The sequence below is a fragment of the Ceratotherium simum genome, chromosome 16, assembly GCF_057802395.1.
Source record: "Ceratotherium simum simum isolate JZ-2026a chromosome 16, ASM5780239v1, whole genome shotgun sequence".
NCBI lineage: Eukaryota > Metazoa > Chordata > Mammalia > Perissodactyla > Rhinocerotidae > Ceratotherium > Ceratotherium simum.
In genome coordinates, this window is record NC_141915.1 from 48,456,883 (window position 1) to 48,478,769 (window position 21,887).

Below are 21,887 nucleotides of genomic sequence, written 5' to 3' on the forward strand. Positions count from 1 at the left end.
AAGCCACGGGGCCGGCCCAACAGTAGTATGTTTGCTTGTACCATTTTATCTGAGCAGACATGCACAGGCTTGAATTTTACAAAGACCAAGGCACAACAAAAATCCTAATCCATGGAGCACAGACAAAAAGTTGAAATGTATGCAGAGAAATGGCTGAAGAAACTTTATTTTAAGGTCTCCTTAGAAGAAGGTTACAGCACAAATTAAAACTTCAGAGGTCTTCAATGTACCCAAGTGATGCATGTAATATATATAAGTGCATGTTGGTTTTTGTACCAGTTGGAATAAATTGGAGTCCATTATCTGCATAGCTCACGAGGGAACTTCGAGAACCCCTGGTCTCTCCAGAAAACTGGGACCCAGCAAGATTGCACTCACATTACACAGCAAGATGGCTCACGGCTCAGCTTTGGGAAGCAGAAAAGAACATGGTTCTGATTCTTTGCTCTGCCACTTACTAGCAGTGTGACCCTGGGTTAGGTACTCACCTTGCTGAGTCTGGTTCATCATCTGTAAAATGGCAAATGATAGTAGTTAACATGCGGGTTTGTTGTGAGGCTTAAAACATGTGTAAGTCATGTTTCCCAAGGTATGGGACCATATCGTGATCTGGTATCAATAGACCCAGAGAGCAGAACTGGAGGGACCGTAATGACGAGTTAGTCTAACAGGAGCCAGTTTGACGTCCATAGGTGAGGATGCTGAGACCCAGAGAAGATTCACAGCTGTCCTGGTCTAGAACTCTTTCTGCTATATCACCAGGTCTGACACATAGTAGGGCCTCAAAGACGAGGGTAATTGAGGGGTATACCTTAGCATAAGAAACTCTTTGGTCAGTGTCCTCATCAATTCAAATAGAATTGCTTGTTGATTGGCAACCCCATTCATTCTTTTTTTTTTTTTAATTTATTTTTTTTTGTTAGGAAGATCAGCCCTGAGCTAACATCCGTGCTAATTCTCTTCTTTTTGCTGAGGAAGACCGGCTCTGAGCTAACATCTATTGCCAATCCTCCTCCTTTTTTTCCCCAAAGCCCCAGTAGATAGTTGTATGTTGTAGTTGCACATCCTTCTAGTTGCCGTATGTGGGACGCGGCCTCAGCATGGCCGGAGAAGCGGTGCGTTGGTGTGCACCCGGGATCTGAACCCGGGCCGCCAGTAGCGGAGCGCGCGCACTTAACCGCTAAGCCACGGGGCCGGCCCCCCATTCATTCTTTACCCACTCACAAACCGATATTACTTTCCTCAAAGCAATTTATTTTCCCTCCCTCCTTTCTACCTTCTTTAAGTTGCCTACTGAGCGCCAGGCCTCTGGTGTGGCAGTGGATAAGCCTGCCAGCCTCTGTTCTCCTGGAGCTCTCAGCCCTGAGTTGGAAGCCGACCCTGAAGAGGGAGGTGACAGAGTGATGAGTGTCAACAGAGCCTTTTCTATTCCGAAGCCAGAGGGGGCCCTTCGGGCTAAGGGATGAGCCAAGTCTTCACACACATCCCAGCTTGCCATTTCCGGTCTTGAGACATCCTCTAACTATTTGAAGAAGGTTAGGAGGAGGAGAAGCTTCTTTCAACCAGGTTTCACGTGTCATCCCTCAGAGGTAACTTGCACTTCCGTGAAACCTATGCAACCGTGGTTCTTTGCTGTTCCCAGAATCTATCTCTCTGCTAAGAGATCCATACCTGGATTTTCAGGGCTGGCATGTGAGCCTCTCAGCTTCGGTCACACCCATCACCTCTTCTTAATAACTTTTGACAGCCTGCTCACCCTGGTTGCTTTCTCATTTGTCGCGGGCTCGCTGGCTGCCTCTCACTGAGGCTGGGCTGGCCTTGGCTGCTGTGTTTCCGTTTTCTCATTTTCCTCCCCATCAGACAGAGAGGACTATACATTGTCACCTCTCTGCCTCTCAGATGTTTCCAGGTAAACTATATCCCTGTTTTTATTAACCTCATTAGGCCTTTGAAACATACACTAGGTCTCTCTAAGACCCTCCATTTGAAACGCAGCATAAAGGATTGGAATCCTACCAGCCTGATGGGGCAGAAGCAGGAAGGGTGTTAGCGATTTAAATCACTGACTTGGAACTTTGCTGTGGAGCTCCTCAGGCTCAGAGCCCAGGACCCTCAGGTTCTGGTTGCAGACAAATCCCCCGTCCTCCATTTCTCCATGGGGTTACCAACACTGCTTTGTCGCTGAGGAGAGAGGCAAGTCTAAGCCCAGATCAACAACAATTTGTAGGAGGTCAGGTCTTTCACATTCAGGCCAAGAATCCTCATCAGGAGCAAAGGCAAAAGAAGAGAAAGTATTGCTCCTTGTAATGTCAATTACTTTCATGAACTTTCTTCTCTGTGCTGGATCAATGCCTCGTGTGAGGATTAATTTATGGCCTTGGTGGCTGCAATTGAGTGAGACTGTGAGCTAAGGGCTTGACGAGCCGTGGGCAGCTGCATCCCGCCCTGAACACCAGTTTAATCATCATTTTAATGGATCTGTTCCACATAATGGGTTTATTCATACCTTGTCTCCACTGCAGATCTTTTCTGAAAGTGGGATGGGTATAAATTAGAAATGAATTTGTAAATAAAATATTTGATCAAAATGGGACAAGTCACTGGCAGGGGAAATATTGCAGTAGGATGTGATTAAAACCCCCCTTTAATGGGGCAGCCAGGAAAAATAGAGGTACACAGAGACCCTTGAAATTTTCAGTCTCAAGGAGGGATTAATAAGAACCAAACCCCTTGGGCAGGCCCTACTATGTGTTGGCCAAAGAAGGGTGAGATGTCTCTTGGTCCCCAAATTACCTGGGCAGAGGCCACGTGACAACTGGAAAAAGGCCCTGGCTAGACAGGTGGGAAACTGTTACCCAACGAACATAAACACAGGTTTGTTTACCTGCCCCACAGTAGGGCCAATAACTGAAATGCCAGGCTTATGGCAAGGAAAGAGGGTTTATTATTATTGAAAGGCAGCCAGATGAGGAGATGGGAGTTAGAACTCAGATCCACGTCCTCCAAGGGAAAAAGGTTGGGGTTTTTATCTGGGGTTTTAGGTAGGGGAGGGGGAGCATATGGCCTTGCTGGTTGGCGCCTTCCCTTGAAGGTGCCTGTGTTTGGCCGTGAAGACTGAATCTTGACGTCTGGACTTTGAATTTCTGGGGAAGTCAGCTCACTCATATACTAAGGAGGGACAGAAAAACCTGGTTAGTTTTAAACAACAGTTGATTATGCTGAATATGCACAGCTGCAGTTAGCAAAGCTTATCTTAAAGTTTTTGCTCCAGGGAAGATTTTTTAACTCCTTAGTTCTTGGTTTCAAAACTAGCAGCCTTGGTTCTCATTCCTGCTTGGGCACCAGTTAACCAGGTCACAGGAAGCAAGCCCTTCTCTGGTCTTCAGTTTTCTCCTCTGCACAATGGGGATCATTGTGGTGACCTTCCAGTGCCATGCCAAGCCACACGAGTATGACACAAAAGGAAAGATTAGTCATACGGCTCTTGTCTCTATTTAAAATTATGATATTGTGTTCATCATGGATATTTTGCAATAATTTTGATTTTAAAAAATAGTACATAGTGTATACCCAAAAGAATTGGAAGCAGAGTCTCGAAGACATATTCGTACACCCATGTTCATAGCTGCATTAGTCACAATAGCCAAAAGGTAGAAGCAGCCCCAGTGTCCATCTGTGGATGCATGGATAACCAAAATGTGGCATAGACATACAGTGAAATTTTCTTCAGCCTTAAAAAGGAAGGAAATTCTGACACATGCTATGACATGGATGAACCTTGAGGTCATTATGCTAAGTGAAATAAGCCAGTCACAAAAAGATGAATACTGTATGATTCCACTCATATGAGGTCCCTAGAGTAGTCAAATTCATAGAGACAGAAAGTAGAATGGTGATTGCCAGGGGCAGGGGGTGGGGGAATGGGGAGTTGTTTAATGGGGACAGAGTTTCAGTTTGGGAAGAATGAAAAGACTTCCGGAGATTGTTTGCACAACAATGTGAATGTACTTAACGCTACCCTACCCGTCCACTTAAAAATGGTTACGGTGGTAAATTTTATTATGTATATTTGACCACAATTTTAAAAATATCGCACTTCAATACGATTTATCTTGATGACTGAGTGGCCACTCCTGGCTCTGCTACCTCCCTTACCTCACGGATTTTAAAAAGCTGAGAAAGTGAAAGTGTTATGGAACCTCGGAGATTTGATGAGTGTTAAATTCACACACGCCCAAGCGAGGGATTAGAAGCTGAGGGTTTCTGAAGCTAACTACACGCTTCAGAGCAGAGCGCACTGTTGTTTTGCTGTTGGGCCCCCGGGCAGGCCTGCAGAGCATGGCCTGGCTGAACTCTGCAGTGTGGTCCAGCGGACGCCTTGAATCCTGAGCCAGACCCAACCTGAGCAAGACTGACCAGCTGCCCACTCCAGACATCCTTCTGGCAAGCATCAGTTGGTGGACTGGGGAAAGAAAGACATTTTTTCTCATTGGTCTGGTTGATATTGGTCTTTTGGCATCGGCCTCTATTTTGCTCTGTTGCATTGTCTTTTTCTTCACAGCAGAAGCTGGAGCAGATGCGATGCCGCGTGGCGGTCTGGCAGCCACCCTCCAACCCTTTGTCTGTGTGGTGGTTCCTGGTGCACCCATGTCTCTCTCGAAAGAGCTAAAACTCTGGGAAGCCAAAGGGATTCTGTGGATGTTCAGTGGATAAAACTAAAAAGATATATTCAGTGGACATCCCATTCAGAAGTGTCTTTTTGGTGCTAAAAACACAGGCATCCATGTAGAAATATCAAATGCACACTAGTCTAATTCTGCTAAAAGTGATAATAATAATAAAACAATACTACTGACCTTCAAAGTGGACTTTGTGGGATGAGGTCCTCTGTCTTCCTTCTTACTCATAAACCGTGGCTCCGACACCCCAGCAGGTGCTGCATCTTTGGGACAGTGCCCTGTCTTGTGCTGTCAGACCCTGCTGAGCTGTGTGGCCTCCTCTGGGTCTCACCTGCTGCTGCCCTGCTCTCCAGCACCCGTGCTTTGACTTCGTCACATTTCATGTCACCCCGCTCTCTTTGACCCTTTTGGTTTCACAACCACAGGCCAGACATTTGCTCCGTCCCTGGCTCAAAGGCAGGCAGGGCTGTGCTCTCTGTCTGTCCCCCAGGCTCCCCAGCTGCCCCTCCAAACCCAGCCCGGATCCCTGAGCTATTGAAGAATCTTTGCAAGCCCCCCGTGGCCACCAGCAAGATGCCCCAGACTCATGCTCCTCTCTTTTAAATTGTTCTAAGCAGAATGAACAAGTCTCTTTCCGCATCACTTTACAGATGGAAACAGTGGGGGGTTAATAAGCTGGCTGATGAGTGTACAGTTATTCCAGAATAGGGTCGGCAAACTGTTCCCGTGAAGGGCCAGATAGTAAATATTTCCGACTTTGCAGGCCAGAGGTCTCTGTCGCAGCTACTGGACTCTGCTGTTGTAGCATGAAATTAGCCCTAGAACAGGCATGGCTGTGTTCTGACCAACTCTCTCCTTGACCCGACTCTAGCCAGGCTCCTCTGAGCTCTCTTCTCAACTCAACCTTGGCCTATCAAGACTTGAACAAACACTTACACAGTTTCTAACAGCTCCAGGCCACATCCCTAGGATGACCTGAGCCCCCTTCAAGTGCCTGCCTGAGAACACTCAAGGCTGCCAAGAGAATTTACTATTGTGACACCTGGAGACAGAGCCCCTGCCCCCCGGCCTCTGTGAGAAGGTAGGAGCCTAACTTTGATGAGGGCCAGTTAGCAGACCCAGATGGGTCTCACCTGGACTGACCCTCTCCTTCCCGCTCTTCGTAATCTTTCACTTCTCTGACTCCACAGAGCCCCGGCTCCCCCCACCTCTCCCTGAGTCTCCCTTTAAATATCCTATCACCTCTGTACAAATCGCAGTTTTGAGTCCAGTTCATACTGGACTCTTCCCTACTGCAGTAGAATTCTGAGTAAATTCTGTCCTTATCACTTTAACTAGTGGCTTTGTTTATCTTTGACAGCCCCAAAAAGCTTTACTTATGGATGCTGAAATTTGATTTTCATGAAATTTTCAAGTCATGAATTATTCTTATTTTGATTTTTTTTAACCATTTAAAATTGTAAAAACCACTCTCAGCTTGTGGGCCGCACAACAGCAGGTGGTGGGCCAGGTTTGGCCCATGGGTCATAGTTGGCTGACCCCTGCTCTAGAAGAATGAGGTCTACACGGGACTTCCGGTCGTGCTCAAGGCCAGAGCACCAGGATCGTCTCTGCCCACTGTGTCTGACTGACCGTCTCTGAGGGCTGGGGGAGTTCAGTGGGGTTTTGGAAGTGAAGAGCGTAAATCATGGCGCTCCACGTGGCCCTAAGTTTCTGACCGCTAAGCCCTGCTTCCTAATGTTCTTTGCAACGAAAATCCAGCATCAGAAACCGGACACCGTGGCTGTGCTGCTGGAGTGCTGTGTTAGCACTTGGATGCCCAGCGAGAGGAGTGCTGGAAATAGCCCCTCCTTATTTTTAACACTCCTGCCTGGTCAGATGGTCTCTGGTTTCTCCCAAAGAAAATCCAGGCCAAGAGACACAAGTTGGAATTGAGAATTCGGAAGTCTTATAGGTAAAAAGCACGCCTCCCCCCACTCCCCATCATCCCTGCAACAGTCCTCGACATACCCAGGGCACAGGCTTTGCTTTCTCCTTCGGGGTCATGGAGCCCCTGAGCTGTGGTCAGGAATCCCAGAGATTTCTAGGTACCGTGCAAGGAAAAAGCAAGTTTTCAAAGAGCTTTTATTTCAAACCACGGTCAGAGTCTACCCAGTTAAAAATGCTTCTCAGGCCTCCTAGAAGCCAAGGAGGGGATGTTGACCTCACCAGAAAGGGTGTGTCTTGTCACCAAGGAGAGAGGGGTTGGCCGTTTATACAGGAGAACACCCAGAACTGGTAAATGAGCGCGGGGCGTCCCTATAAGGCTAATGGAGGACAAGTGGGGCCAGCTTATTAAAGAAAACTGGCGCAGTGGGGACAACTTGGGGCTCCAGTGGAAGGTCGGGCCTCTCCACGCACCTGTGCACCTGCTGGCTGCGGGCGGGTCTGGATCATGTCCACTTGCTGGATTCCAGAGGAGCCTGTCTCAGCCCAGAGAGGAGCTCAGAGAGGGGAAAGCAGCTGTGGCGGTCATGGGGTCGTGGGAACAGGGGAGATGTAAAGCTCCCGCCTCCCTTCTAGAACATTCTGAGCCTGGGCTCCGTTTCCTGAGGGGAAAGCCCGGAGAGTCGCTGGGGCCCCAGGCGGGCTAGTGCTCCGGCTCGGCGTCCATGCAGGACTCCCAGGGGTTCTGGGGCATTCGCGGGAGGGAGAAGAGCAGGAGGGCCAGGCCGCAGAGGAAGAGGAGGACGAAGGCGGCACAGGCGCAGGCGAAGGACCAGGAGTAATAGTACTCGATCCAGACGGTGTCCTCACTGTCAATCATGCGCTTCACCGACTGGCGCATGACCTCCACCGAGACGAAGATGCAGAGACCTGAGGGCGGAGAATGACTCTCAGGGCCGGGGGCTCCTGCTGCCCGCGCCGCCCCCCAGCCTGCTCTACTGGGCTTTCTGCACGGGGCAAGGTGGTGACCGGCAGGTGGTGACCGGTGAGCTGCCTGGAGAACTGGAAACCTGCAAAAGCGACCCCTCTGCCTGCCCACCGCACAGTTCGCTCATCCCCCAGAAGGTTAACTACGTTTCTTTGCTTCTTTTGTTAGGATTATTTTTATTAATTTAAATTTTTGTTAGTAATTAGATTGCTCTCAGTGTCTTGGGGATTAAGTCTTTGTGAGAAATGGACAAAGGTGCCAAGATCTGCCCCCCTTCCCAACCCACCTGGAGTTGCTGAGACCCTGCCCAGGTTTGCTCCTGGGTGGAGCCTGGGAATCTCTCCATACCCACATCCCGAGGTAGGCGTGATAATGGGGTGGCAGCACCCCCCAACGCGAGGCACATGGGCAGGAGCCCCCGTTCTACCTGCAAAGGCATAGAACATGGACGCCGGCCTCAGCAGGTAATCCCGCTTCTTCCTGAAGGACAGGAGCGCGCAGATGGTTCCCATGATGACGAAGCCAAGGCTGAAGATGGCGATGGCAGCCGCCGAGATGCTGTACTCTACAACACACAAAGGGGCCAGGCAGCGCCCGGCACCTCAGAATGGCCTCGTCCCCTGGACCTTTTGTCACGGCTGGTTGTGCCTCCAACCGGGTGAGTGACAATACCATGTACTATTACTCCCATTTCACATATGGGAAAACTGAGGGTCTCAGAGGTTAAATCTCTCCCTGGAAGACCACAGCAGGTAGAGGATGGGGCCAGGAGGTTAACATCACCTAATTCCTACTCCCAGGGCCTCGAGGGCACTAAACTGAAGTTCTTCCCCCAAGGGTAGAGGCCTCGGAAGGAGGTGGGAGGCAAGTGGCTGGAGAACTTTCTGGAACAGAACTCTTCCTTTGAGTGACAGGGCAGAAGGCTGCACTCGGGCTGGGGGTGGTCTGTCCCGGGACTGACAGGCTACCTCTGGAAGGATGACAGTGTGGCTTGTTACAGAGCACCATGCGTGTGAGGATCTGTGTGTATGTGTGTGCACGCATGTGCACCGCAGGTGTCAAGATTTGTCAGAGCGTGTGTTAGTGTGCACTGACTCGTAAAGATCCATCAGAGTGTGTGTGCATGTGTGTGTGCACGCTCACACCGTGTGCAGTCATCTGTGCACGTGCAGATTCGGGTCTGTGCTCACGACGGGGGGTGGGGGGCGTGCATCTGAGCTCCATGGTTCCCCAGAGCCCCAGGGCACGTGTGCTCAGGCCCCTCCCACGTCTGCCTGCATCCCTGCTCTCCTGATTCTCAGAGAGTGATTTACGGGCGAGGGAGGGAATCAGACAGTTCCCCACAGGCTCTGACCCACCAGCCCTGAGAACCATCACAGGGATTTTGAGTTCTTGTTCCATTTTCATAGCTCCTGTCACAACAGCTTCCCTCGGCTCTGTGGGAAAATGTATTCTTTCCGCAATTTAGGAGCCTACCAGGAAAGGGCTCTTTTACAAACTCTCCCAAGCGCTGATGAATGGAAGCTCAGGAGGCCTGGAGACGGAGCTGCTGTCTCCGGAGCACACAGAGTGACAGGCTGCAGCTTGCAGGCACTAGGACGTGGCTGCTTTTCATCACGAGCGGGGAAGTCAGGGCTTTTGTGCCGAGTGATTTTCTGGCTCAGCAGCGTGTGATGGAAGTCACTTCTCCTTGCCCTCCCCCTCGCACCGCAGGCTCACCTTTCTGAGTGGTGACTTCGAAGATCTCCGAGCTCTCGCCTGGGTTAAAATGCCTGAAGTAGGAACAGTTTTTCTCTGCAAAGGAGGGAGACAGCCTATGAATGGAGAGAACGGACCTGCAGCCAGGACAGCAGTGTGGCCAGGAGAGGGCAGGTGCGTCCTGCAGGGGCAGGCGTGAAGGGGCCTTCTGCTGGCCCTCTTCTCCCCAGATCCTGACTCTGGGATGAAACAAACGTCTTTCTCTGACCCTTAGGCCAAAATTTCCATAGGATAGGGGGTTGCATAAAAGGCTGGGAGCTCGTCAGGGAGCAAAGGCTGTTTGAGTCAAGGGGGCAGACAGCACTGTGGGTACTGAGCCCATTAGGCAGATGGGGTAACTGAGGCCCAGGGCTCAAGTCATTTGTCAGGGGGTGCAGGATACATGGCCAAAAAAGGGCCAATCAGTGGTTCTCAACCAGGGCTGATTCTGCCCCCAGGGGACATTGGGCAATATCTGGAGACACTTTTGGTGTCACAACTGGGCAGGGCTGCTACTAGCATCTAGTGGGTGGAGGCCAAGGGTGATACTAAACATGTACAATGCACAGGACAGCCCCCTACAGCATAGAATTATCCGGCCCCCAAATGTCGAGAGTGCTGTGGTTCAGAAACCCTGTATCACACCAAAATCTAGGGCTGTGTCTCTTATCAGCATCCAGGCCCACCCTGATTCACTGGTTGTGATCTGGGAAGCAAGCAGTATTTTTCAAAAGCTTTCCGGGAGATTCTCGTGCTCAGCCAGGTTGGGAAGCCCTGCTCCGGGCCCCTTAAAATGCCCCGCACAGGGCTTTTCTGAGTGGGCCGTCTGGATGGACTTGGGTGAAGGGTGGAGAAGCTCCAATAGAGGGCCAAATATGACCATCACATCATTTCATCGGCCCCTCAACACCCGTGGCCATAGAGGCAGCCCAGACAAGACTCCGCTGACGAGCTGCTTGGCCCACTTGATATGTGTCAGAAAAGCCGTAGAAGGTCTGTGGACAGTAGGACCAAAAATCTGGGTTTGATGGGGGTGCAGAGGAAGAGCTCAGAACAAAGAAATTCATGCTGATTTTACATATAATTTCAGGCATCATTTCTCTTCCATTTGTCTCTCAATCTCTTGTAACTAGATAATACTGTAAAATCAAAGGGTTGTCTTATTGCTTATTGGATGCAGTTTAATATTCTTTACTCCTGATCTGGGAAGTCAATGATTGGGTTATTTTATATTATTTTATGTTTCTTAAGAAAACTAAATTAAGTTGCTTTTTATTTGTGTGCCCCTTCATTGATTTCGTTTTCCTACGGATCTGTGACCCTCAACAGAAAACACCTCTGCTCCTAGTTTAGATGGTTTCTAGTTCGTGCATTCATTTCTTCATCTCCAGGCTACCTTTAAGTTATCACAAGGCAATTGATGCCGAGTTTCTTTTGGAAACACATCTGAGGTGCTGCCAAAGTCATAGCTTTCATTGAGATGTGGGCTTCCTTCTTTTTTTTTTTATAATTTTATTTATTTCTTTCTTTTTCCCCAAAGCCCCAGTAGATAGTTGTATGTCATAGTTGCACATCCTTCTAGTTGCTGTACGTGGGACACGGCCTCAGCATGGCCGGAGAAGCGGTGCGTCAGTGCGCGCCTGGGATCCGAACCTGGGCCGCCAGCAGCGGAGCGCGTGCACTTAACCGCTAAGCCATGGGGCCGGCCCTGGGCTTCCTTCTATCTGGCCTAAATCATCTTACTGCTGCTTAAGCCTGTGGTCTCCCACTCTTTCCCCCTCCCCCAATGACAGGGTTACTGGTGCTCCCGTGGTTGAGGGAGGTAGTGACCCCTGAAGACGGGGCCTGGTTTAGCAGCAGTAAATGTTCTGTGAGGTAAACAGCCATCTCTTTGAGCTTCTATATTTAAATCACTTTCCTTTTGAACTGAGTTACCTGGGGTGTCTGACTGCCGGTGGTGATGTCAGAATTGCTGCTGCTCTTTTCTCTCTCACAGCTTCCGGTGCTATTTTAGAGCCTAATGCAACCCTCTTACATTGGTTAGATTATTAGCTATAGATTCTCTTGAATCACTGCTCCCAAACGGTTCGTGCTATGTCATAAGTCTCCACGTGTTTTCTTCTGGACAAAGGAACATTTCTGTTTCATTCTTTAAGGGCCAATTTCGGTTGTCATTGAAAACCCTCTGAAAAGAATCGACTGAATTCAAGTGTATTTCACCGTCAGCTGCCTCCCTGACTACTCGTCGTCTGTGAGCTAAAAGCCTTCGGGGCAGAGGCCCGAGATAAAAGCCCATCGAGAGCCTGGCCAAGGCACAGCTATTTGGCGGTTCTGGGTTGCCGAGGATACTCTGGCACAGGTAGTGTTTGGCTTGTCAACCCCCACCAGGTAAATACCGGGCTGCAGTCTGGATGAACTGCTGCTGCTCCCAGGTGCTTGCATAAAAACTGTCTTAGCTCAGACCACAGCGGGAGGCTGCATGTCTGGGGAAGCCAGCCTGAAGATTCTTGAGGGGGTGGATTCTTCCCCTCAGTGGCCCAGGTACAATGTTCCCCTCCCTCTTCTCCCCTATGAAATGATCTCACATGTGGGGGATGGAGGGCACCCAGTGGGTGGGGTTCCCACTCAGAACATCTGGAAGTCTCAGCTTCTATCTGACATAGCTGAACTTAGGACTTGAGGACGGATGGGCCAACCTTGTCCCCTCTCTTGGACTAGCACATGAGGAAGGCCAGAGTCTTCTGCCCTGAACCCTGGAGAATCATCCGCTCCAGGGCCCCATGGCTGCCCATTGGAGACCACAAGCTCTTTTGTGGTCCCTGGTGGCCCTGGCGGTGGTGGGGGCATGTCACACCCAGGCCTCAGCCTGGACATGTCCAGGACCAACAAGATGCTCATTTAGGACAAGTCAAGCCAGGCATCTGTCAGCATCACTCCAGAATTGCCCAGGGTCTGATGGGTCTGAGAGGGGCAGACCCCACCCCTGCCCCTTTGTCTGGTGGTGTCTGAGTAAACTGAGTGTTAAGGGCAACTTGAAAAGGAGGGACATCGAGATGGGCCCTGTGTGGGGCACTTAGTCACAAGTAGGGGGTCTGGAGGACAGGGGCAGTGACAGCTCTGTGCAGACTGTGTGCAGATTCTGAGCCTTCCTGCCTCTGCCTCTCTGATGTGCCTCCACGCCCCCTTCTGCCTCCGTCACACTTGCACAAAGCTCAGGGCTTGCAGCTCTGCCTCGATGGGCTCCAGCCCCTTCACCAAGCAGAACAAGCAAGTGCTTTGGACCAAGTTGGTGGAGAAACCAACACCAGGGTGATGATCTGCGACCATAATTGGGAACTCTGAGGCTCCTCCGGCATCCTTTGTCTCTGCAAATGGCTCACAGTGATTTTAATATTTGTATTTCAGAAATGTCTACCATAAACAGTCATGACTTAGTGGTCTAAAAACTTTAAGTGTGTTATTACTTAAAAAATATGGTGAACTCAGCTATTGGGCTTGAGTGGGGTTGAAGTATTCTGGCTAATGAAAAATTCTGGTTAAGGGAGTGACTATCTAGGCAGAACCATATCTAACTGAGACAATTTCAAAGAACTGAAACAGAAGGCTCGTTTAACGCCAAGCTGAACTTGAGTTAACAAGAGATCTTTTTCTGATTGTTGGAACAGCTTGAATGATCATGGGATGCCTCTGAGTTGTCACTGAGAATGCATCAGTCTACCCAGTGCTGGTGGATGCAGACTTATATATTAAAAAATACCTTGTTGATTTGTACAAAATAAGGGAACTAGTGCTTAGGGGTCAGAAGAAATGTTTCATCCACTTGTTACTTGCAGCAGTGCCAGGGATGTCTTCACCCTTTTTGTGGAAGAAGTTCTTGATGCTTGCAACAGTGGTTTCTCTGTGCTCTGTTTCCCCTAATCTCTCTGAGTGAAGACTTTTATAAAATGGTTGGAAAAATCCCTGGAGCCCAACCCCAGAGCTTCAGAGCATTGCTGTCCTATGGGGGAGAAGTCTAGTTATGGCCTGGGTCTCCAGCATGGGCTCCTGTGGATGGGAAAGGGAACCCCTAAAGTTTTTGTGGTCAGTAGCATCAGTGCTTTCGTATGGCCCCAGGCCCTGCATCGAGTACTGGAAGAAAAAATGGGCCACTAGGGAAACAGGGCACTGGGCCAAGCTGCTGCCTTGCCCTAAAGAGGCAGAGCCTGAAAGAAGCAACATTCCACCTAGCCCAAGGGCAAGGGATGACCCCTCTGGGGATTCACTTGGGCTTGCAGACAGACAGCCTCTCTTGACAACTGGGGAAGCCCCTACTCTCATTCTGGAGGCACTGGAATTGACCTCAGATGTTGATCTTGTGTATGACAGTCCTTCTAAGACTCTTTGAGTCAGTGGGAAAACCAAATTAGCAATTTGTGTCCTCAGAGCCTCCAGCATTCTATGGCTGAATAGGACCTTGAAAAGTCTCCTCTATTGTACCAGCTCCTGGTCCAGCTTCCTCTAAACCACATCATGTCAAAAGCTGGCCTCTTATGTATTTGCTTGGGTCAGCAGCTTATAAGGGCTGTGTTTGTTTGTACAGTGGAGGATATAGGAGGGAACTAGAGAGCAAAAAGTCTCTGGATTTGAGACTTGGATATTGAACTTATACTTGTTAGATGGTTAGCCATGGGAAGGCCCCTCTGAGCCTCATTTTTCCCACATGTAGAAGGAGAACCATCTGTAGAATGAGAGCCTCTTCACTGGATTGTTGTAAAGTAGTATGATGTATTGACTAAGCAGGTGAATTTTAGGGGTATGAATCCTCGCTGCTCTGCCATGGTAATTGCATGACCTTCGTCAAATCACTTTCTCTGTGCCTCATTTTCTTTCTTTATTTGCAAGATGGGATGATGATAATAGTATGGACCTCATAGAGAATTTAGTGAGGATTAAATGAGTTTATATATATACACACACACACACACACACACATATATGTCATCCCACTGCCTTCTGGCCTCCATGGTTTCTGGGAAAAAATTAGCTGTTAATCTTATTAAGAAGCCTTTGTATGTGATGAGTCGCTTCTTACTGCTTCCAAGATTCTCTGCCTTTATCTTTCTTTCTTTTTTTTTTAAAGAATTTGCACTGAGATGATGCTTCTTCTTCTTTTTTTTTTTTGAGGAAGATTGGCCCTGAACTAACATCTGTTGCCAATCTTCCTCCCTTTTTCCTTTTTCCTCCCCAAAACCCAAGTACATAGTGTATGTCATAGTTGTATGTCCTTTCTAGTTCTTCTGTATGGGATGCTGCCTCAGCACGGCTTGATGAGTGGTGAGTAAGTCTGTGCCCAGGATCTGAACCATTGAACCCTGGGCTGCTGAAGCGCAGCACGCGAACTTAACCGCTACGCCACTGGGCCAGCCCCTATCTTTATCTTTCAACAGTTTGATTACCATGTGTCTAGGTGTGGATTTATCCTACTTAGAGTTCATTAAGATTCATAGATTTATAAATTAATGTTTTTCATCAAATTTGGGAAATTTTTGGTCATTGTTTTTTTACATATATTTCTTGCTCCTTTCTCTCTCTTATTCTCCTAGGACTACCATTATGCATATGTTGGTACATCTGATACTGTCCCACAGGTCTCTGAGGCTCTGTTCATTTTTCTTCATTCTCTTTTTCTGCCTGTCCCTCAGACTATCTAATCTCAAGTGATCCATCTTCAAGTTCACTGATTCTTTCTTCTGCCTACTCAGATCTGCTATTGAACCCTTCTAGTGAATCTTTTATTTCAATTATTGTACTTCTCAACTCCAGAATTTCTATCAGGTCCTTTTAAAATAATTTCTATCTCTTCTTGATGTTCTTTATTTCTTGGGACATCATTCTCATCTTTACTTTAGTTCTTTACACATGGTTTCTTTTAGTTCTTTGAATATATCTAAAATAGGTGACAAAGTCTTTGTCTAGTAAGTCCGGTATGTGGGCTTCCTTAAGGATCTATTGATTGCTTTTTTCCCCTTACATGTGGGCCTTACTTTTTTAGTTCTTTGCATGTCTTGTAATTTTTAAAAATTTTAAATTTAAAATTAAAACTGGATAATTTAAACAGCAGAATCTAGCAACTCTGAAAATCAGATTCCTACCCTTCCCCAGGGTTTGTCCCTGTTGCCGTCTGTTATTGTTGTTTGTTTAGTGACTTTTCTGAATTAATTTTGTTAAGTCTGTATTCTTTGTCATGTGTGGCCACTGAAATCTCTGCTCAGTTAGTTTGGTGGTCAGCTCATAGGGATTTCCTAAAATGCTTGGAACCAACGCATCTCTCAGTCTTTACTGAAGTGTTCTCTGCTCAGCAGAGAGGTAAGGACTCAGGTAGGCATCTATATTTCTGCCTTAGCCTTCACTTTCTGCTGTGTGCAGGCTCAAGGTAAGCCAGAGGTGAGAGCCTAGGACCTTCGCAGGTCTTCCCTGTGCACACATATAGCACTGTGCATGCACCTGGCCTTCTACATTCTCAGGAATGTGTTGGAGCTTTTCAAAGCCACCTTGGACATCTTATGCCCTAGTTTTTTAGTTAGCCTATTTTTTGCCCTAACTGTTATCTACTGCCTCAGGCAGTTATGATATTAAGCAATTGTTTCTAATTGTTTTTGACAAATGCCCCCTGGGAAAAAGACTACTCTGCTGGACGAGCTCAGGTCAAACAAAGACAGCCTTGCAAGTGGAGACTTCCCAGGAACCACCAGAGAGATCAGATAATGACAATTCTCTGGGAGTGAGGCTTTGAAAGAGATCCAGCCCTGTTCTGTCCTGTCTGGTGGCTACCAGGCTGATGGTTTTCACTATGATGGCAGACTGTTGGTTTTCAAGGCTATGACAGAGTTAGGGAGGGAGGAACGCAAATAGAGCAAGTTAAAACACCATGAAGCTCGCTGTTCTTACTGAGATTCACCATTTTTTCTTGAATAAGCACTTGCTGGATAGCTGCAAGACTGGTTAATTTTCAGAGTTCTGAAAAAGTTTATTCTGACCATTTTGCCAGTGTTCTCATAGTTTTTATGAAGAAGAAGATTTTTGGAGGTTCTTATTCTGTCATTTCTTCTGATGTCATCCAAAGTTAATATATGTAAAGCACTTAAAACAAAAAACAATGTTTGGCAGGTGGTGCTATATTTCTGTTTGCAGTTATTATTATTGTTGTTGTTAATAATAAATGAGAGAATGTATATGAACTCTATTCCTCCCTCCAGAAAAGAGTGATCCCACAGAGCACAGGAAGAATGGGCAGGGAAGGACAAAGATGTCCACTTGCAGAGAAAGGAGAGGGGAGAAGGCAGGAGCACACTTCGGAAGCTCCTTGGGGGTAAGGCAGTGCTCACGAGTATGAGAGGGATGATTCACTCTGGACCAGGGCAAGAAGGCATAGTCTAGGCTCAAGGAGGCTCAAGGCCAAGCCATGCCTGCTGGTCCCCTGTGGCTAGTCCAGTCACATCCCACCACTCTGTCTCTTCCTTGTATAGACTCAGCTCACCTCCCTGCTCATCGGCTCTATAAACTCACCAGACTTTAAAAGGCAGGTGCCTCCAAGGACAGGTGGGCAGAACCGTAACACTGCGTTCCCATGTGTGGTCCCTGGAGAATCTGCCTTGCCCTGCCCTGCCCTGCCCTGCCCAGGAGAGTTGGCCAGTGATGCATGTGTTTACGGGCGTGCTCAGCCATGGCTGAGGGGCGTGGGCCTCTGTGCTATGTGATACTTTTCAAGCACATGTCCATGCCTATTAAAGTCCTCAGCCCTGGGACTCGGTGTTTCCAAGACAGCTGGGTATTTACGAGTCTTCCAGGTGTCCAGTGGGAATGAGCAAGGCAAGGGTTTCCTGGAGCCAGCAGAAGGGGAAGGAAGAGGAAAGAGAGAAGGGGGTTTAGGCCCCTTTGTCCCACACACAGACTAAAAGATCTTTGGGGATTTAGCACGGACACCATTGAAGGGCAGAGTTCAAGGAACACCCAGTCTGATAACAGAGAATAATTCTGAAAACCAGGTGGGATCCTGCACTCACCTTTGTCCACTGCCTCCTCGGAGGGACATTTGTGAGCAACGGAAGGGACTTTATGTTGCTGAGCCCAAGTACCGTATTTTATAGGAGGAAGCAGAGGCTGCGATGGGCTTTGTCACTCCTGATAGTTGTTCGGGGGTTGTGAGCAACGCATCATTAGAGCCCAGGCCTCTGACTCTCCACGCAGGGCTCCTCTCAGCACATGCTCTGTTTGCTGTGCATGCAGAGGGCTCCATGTTTGCAGAATAGACTGGTCACCCTAATATCAGGTATTCTTGACAAGGAGCTCACCTTCAGTGTGTGGTTCAGTCACGTGGTAGGAAATCGAGGAAAGCACTTAAATTACAGCAGAAGGAAATGCTTTCCAGCTCTTCAGGGGTCTGAGCTGAGGGAGGACCTACAGAAGGACTGACAGTTCTGACAAAAAGGCAGGTGGCTCATCGCCAACCAGGTCCTGCTTCACAAACGTGTGACCTGTGCTTCGCTCAAGGCCCTGCACCTGCAACGGACCCCTGCATGGTTTCATGCCTTGCTGTCGCCACCTTGAAATTCTTAAAAATGATCACAATTTCATTTAATTGCATTTTCATTTTGCACCAGGCCCCATAAATTCTCTAGCCGATCCTGTCTACACCCCAGCCTGGAGTCTGGGGAATGAACATGCCAGCCTCCTGGGTCCCTTCAGCCTGAGGACATAGGGCCACCCCGCCTGTCTCTGCAGGGAGAGAGTGGAGCTGGGCACACCCGGAGGAATGACCACTCTGGGGCCAGAAGCCCCTAAGCTGGAGGATCCTCGATTTCTTTCTTGAGCCTCTGGTCCCACTACTCCAGCCCTCTGCTCTGGGTGAAAAGCCCCAAGCCTCCCCAAGACGGAAATAGCTAGAGACACGTGCCCTCTTTTTACAGCCCGGCTCTGGCCACCAGCAGAACCGCATGCAGTTCAGATCCTCTTCCCTGGGCCCGGAGGGCTGGGCGGTGGTCCATTCTGAGATGGGGAAAACTGCCTTCTTTCCCAGGGGCGACTTTTCCAGGGGGACGAGGAAGAGCAGGAGGCAGGGACGGGGAACAGGGAGTGAGTACGTTACCCCCAGGCAGGGTGATGGGTCCACAGCTCTTGTCCTTGTTGTTGCCCAGGACAATACGCTTGGTGCAAATCCGCCAGAGGCCGAAGTGGGCCGCCTCGCAGGTGGCATTGTGGTGCTCCACATGGGGGCTCAGCACTGCCCAGTGGTCGGTCACCACGGCCACCATGGCCAGCACGATGCCCACCAGGATGCAGAAGAGGGTCACGCGGACCTTCAGTGCTTTGGTCTGGGACATGGCGATGGCGGAGGAGTGGGCGCTCGGGGCAGGTCCGGTGGCAGCGTCTCCCTGGGCAGGTGGCAGCCGGGCTGGGGTGGTGGCGGCGGTTATCGAGCGGGGGGTGGAAGCTAAGTTTAGTGTGCCCGGCCGAGCCAGAGTGGGCTGGCCTTGGGGCTGAGGGACACTGGATGGGGCTGAGCAGCTGCCCAGACGTGTCAGGGGCCTGAGGGAGGCTTCTATTAATGCACATCTCCAGGCGTGTCACCGACGACGGTGTCGCCTCGGGTTTCAGGGCTTTCTTCCCCTCTTGGAGCCAGAAATACCCCAGGGAGGAGCGAGGAGAGAAGGCTTTAGATGGTGACTTGAGACCTCTACGGAGCGACAGCTCAGAATACCTGAGTTGGGAGGCGACGAGGGGTAGGCAACAGGGACATTACGGGGTGTGGGATCTGCCTGCTCTGGGCTGAAGGAGAAAGGGGACCCTGGGGGATACAGGCAGCACACGCTTCTGTTCTTCCACTGGGCAGGCCGGTCACCAGGGCGGGGTGGTGGGTCCCTGTCCTGGGGGTCTGGGGGACCAAGGATCCTGCCTCGGGACATCTTGGGGATCCCCTGCCCAGGGCTTCTGGAGCCCACCTCACAGGCAAATGCTTTGGCCCCAAGCCCAGCACATCCCCAAACCACAGGAAGATGGCAGGTGTTTCCTGGGCTTGGCGTTACCGAACACTGTGCCCAATGTGAGAATGTTATTTCCTTCCGAATTCTTCTCCCATCCCTCTAGTTGGGTCCAGAAGAAAAGCTCCATTTGGGGTAAGTCTTTAACACCTTTCTGCTGCTTGCAAATCAAATAGCCTGGAGAGGACAAAGAATCCAGCTGAACCTGATTGTGGTTCTGTTTTCATTTTACTGTTTTAGTTTTACCCCTATTAATGGCAGGCAATAAAGATTTCCCAGCTGGGTTTTCATTTACAAAATAAATATATTTAAGTAAAAAAGAACAGAAGTAGGTTGACTTACGAGTGGCTGTTAAGAGGCTAATGGGCGTGCGGATATAGTGGAGGACATGTGAGAGTTTGGGACCACCATCCGAGAGTCCTGCCTGCCCATGTGCCCCCCAGGCTGGTAGTCCAGGCTCTAGCCCCTACAACCCTCCTGGGTTCTGCGTCTCTTCTTTCTCAGTTCACCAGGTGCCTCTTTTTGGGAGTATCTAAGAGGCTGATGCGTGGCCACGTATAGACCCCTCAGCTGGGCGGGGCTTTGAGCTTCAAAATCCTGGCTCAAGTCAACACAGATTACAGAAAACCTGCCTGCCTGTGTGCGGCTAACACTCAGGGGTCCAGCCTTGGAGGCACAGACTGTTAATAATAATAATTGTAATGGAAGCTCATTCAGTGAGTGCTTACTACATACCAGGCACTCTGCTAAGCCTTTCCATGTCATTGCAGTTAATCTTCACACCAATCCATGAGAGGAGAACAGCTATTACTCCCATTTTACAGATGAGGACATGGAGGCTCAGAGACATGAAGTAACTTGTCCAAGGTCACACAGCAGGTAAATGGTGAAGCCAGTTTTCAGAACCTAGAGCCCAAACTCTTTAACCAATGGTTGGAGCTGGGAGGAAATTTCAAGATCTATTGTGACTACAGGAAAGGGAAACTATCTTTTCCCTCTACCTTTCTAAGCTCTCAGCTTAGGTCCCTATAAGAAAAGACAGATTAACAAGAGAAAAGCATACAAATTTACTTCATATCAGTTATACATGACCCGGGAGCCTTGACACAAGAAACAAAGACCAGAAGGAACAGTTAAATCTGAGCGTTTTTATGCCAGGTGTGATCAAGAGCGGAAAATGAAAAAATATGATAGGACAAAAAGAGGCGTGAGCTAAGTGCAGTAAACAAGAGAGGCGGCGGCCTGTTGGTTTGGACTCTCCCGGCGTCTTGGTGAACGGAGGCTCCTTTCCCGGTGCGGGGAGGGCGCCTCTCACACGAGGGTCTTCTGACCCGCTTCGGGGGAAGGTCAGAGCGTCCTTCCTGCACCCGCCACGTCTCAGATTCCTTCAGCTGAAGTTATTCAATATGCCAACGTGCCACACCTGTGGGCAGAGTGTCCTGAACCCTGTCATGAGCGATGAAAGGAACCTGCAGCCTAGAGAGAGGATGTGACAAGCCAGGACCACCCTGTGAACAAGCCCCCGAGCTGAGCTGAGACCGCGCACCTCCAGCCACAGTCTGGCGTGAGGGCAGTTACATCTGAGACAGTGACAGCTGGGTTTTCATGTTACAAACCAGCCTCCCCACCCAGGTGATAATCTCCCGAGAGCTTCTCTCTCTCCCTTCCTCATCCCTGTTCCCCTTCTCTCCCTGGCCCCCAACTCCGGGATCCCGGTGGAACTGACCCATCACAACCGACTGACTTACTGACGCCTGTCACCGCACTGCTCTGGCTCAGAGAGTGATTGTCTGTCTCGGGGAGGTGGGCCGTCTCCACAGAGAACTCCTGGAGGCTGACATGGCACATGGCCTCGGCACCTCACACCGCCCTGTGGCCCGGCCTCAGGAGCCAGGCAGCTGGGCTTCTCAGGGGACTCTGGGTAGCCTGAGGCAGACCGCCTGTGTGCCAGGCACACCAGCAAAGCAGCAGTCGGGGAGTGAGAAGAAAGTTCTGGTGTTTTAAGACAGAAGAAAGAAGCGATTTTAGTTTTAGCACAAGTAGATATGGTGTCATTTGAAGAAATAAAAATGCATTTTGAGTTTCCTGGCGTGGTGGGGGTGGGCGTCCTAAGCTCTCCAGTGCCAGGAGCCTTGGAAGGTCTTGGAAGTGCCCTAAGTGGGCCTGACACACAGGGCGCGCCCAGTGTCAGCCACGACAACACTGCAGGCCCGTCAGAGAATCCAGGCTGTGCCTTCCCTCAGTGGGGGGCAGGTTTGTGCCGATGAGGGGGTCCTGAGTCCTCCAGCCCAGCGAGCAGAAGCATTAAAGATTGATGGCCTCTTCCTTTTGAAGTAGGCTTTGTGCAGATCTCCATGAGGCCGGCAGCTCTAGGTATTGCAGGCGAGTCTACTTTCTCTCCCTCGTTTACTAAAGGCTCCTTCATCCAGACCTTTTCTGCTCACAGAGGCCACTGCCAGGCTGTCTGCTCGATTCCCCAGGGCCTTGCTGGGCCAGGAAGGGGGCTTGGTGGACGCTGGCATTTAGTGGGAGCTGGGGCTG

The 21,887-nt window shown here is 49.7% G+C and overlaps 1 protein-coding gene across 1 annotated transcript; it reads right to left on the reverse strand.

Annotated features, from left to right (window-relative positions):
* Positions 1 to 7,308: 7,308 nt before the first annotated feature.
* On the reverse strand, positions 7,309 to 18,689 carry CACNG1 (calcium voltage-gated channel auxiliary subunit gamma 1). The gene is made up of 4 exons (XM_004432675.3): positions 18,455 to 18,689; positions 9,313 to 9,387; positions 8,021 to 8,158; positions 7,309 to 7,535 (listed from the first exon to the last, which is right to left on the reverse strand). Exons 1-4 carry the CDS (start codon positions 18,687 to 18,689, stop codon positions 7,309 to 7,311), a joined length of 675 nt encoding a protein of 224 aa, XP_004432732.1.
* Positions 18,690 to 21,887: the final 3,198 nt, after the last annotated feature.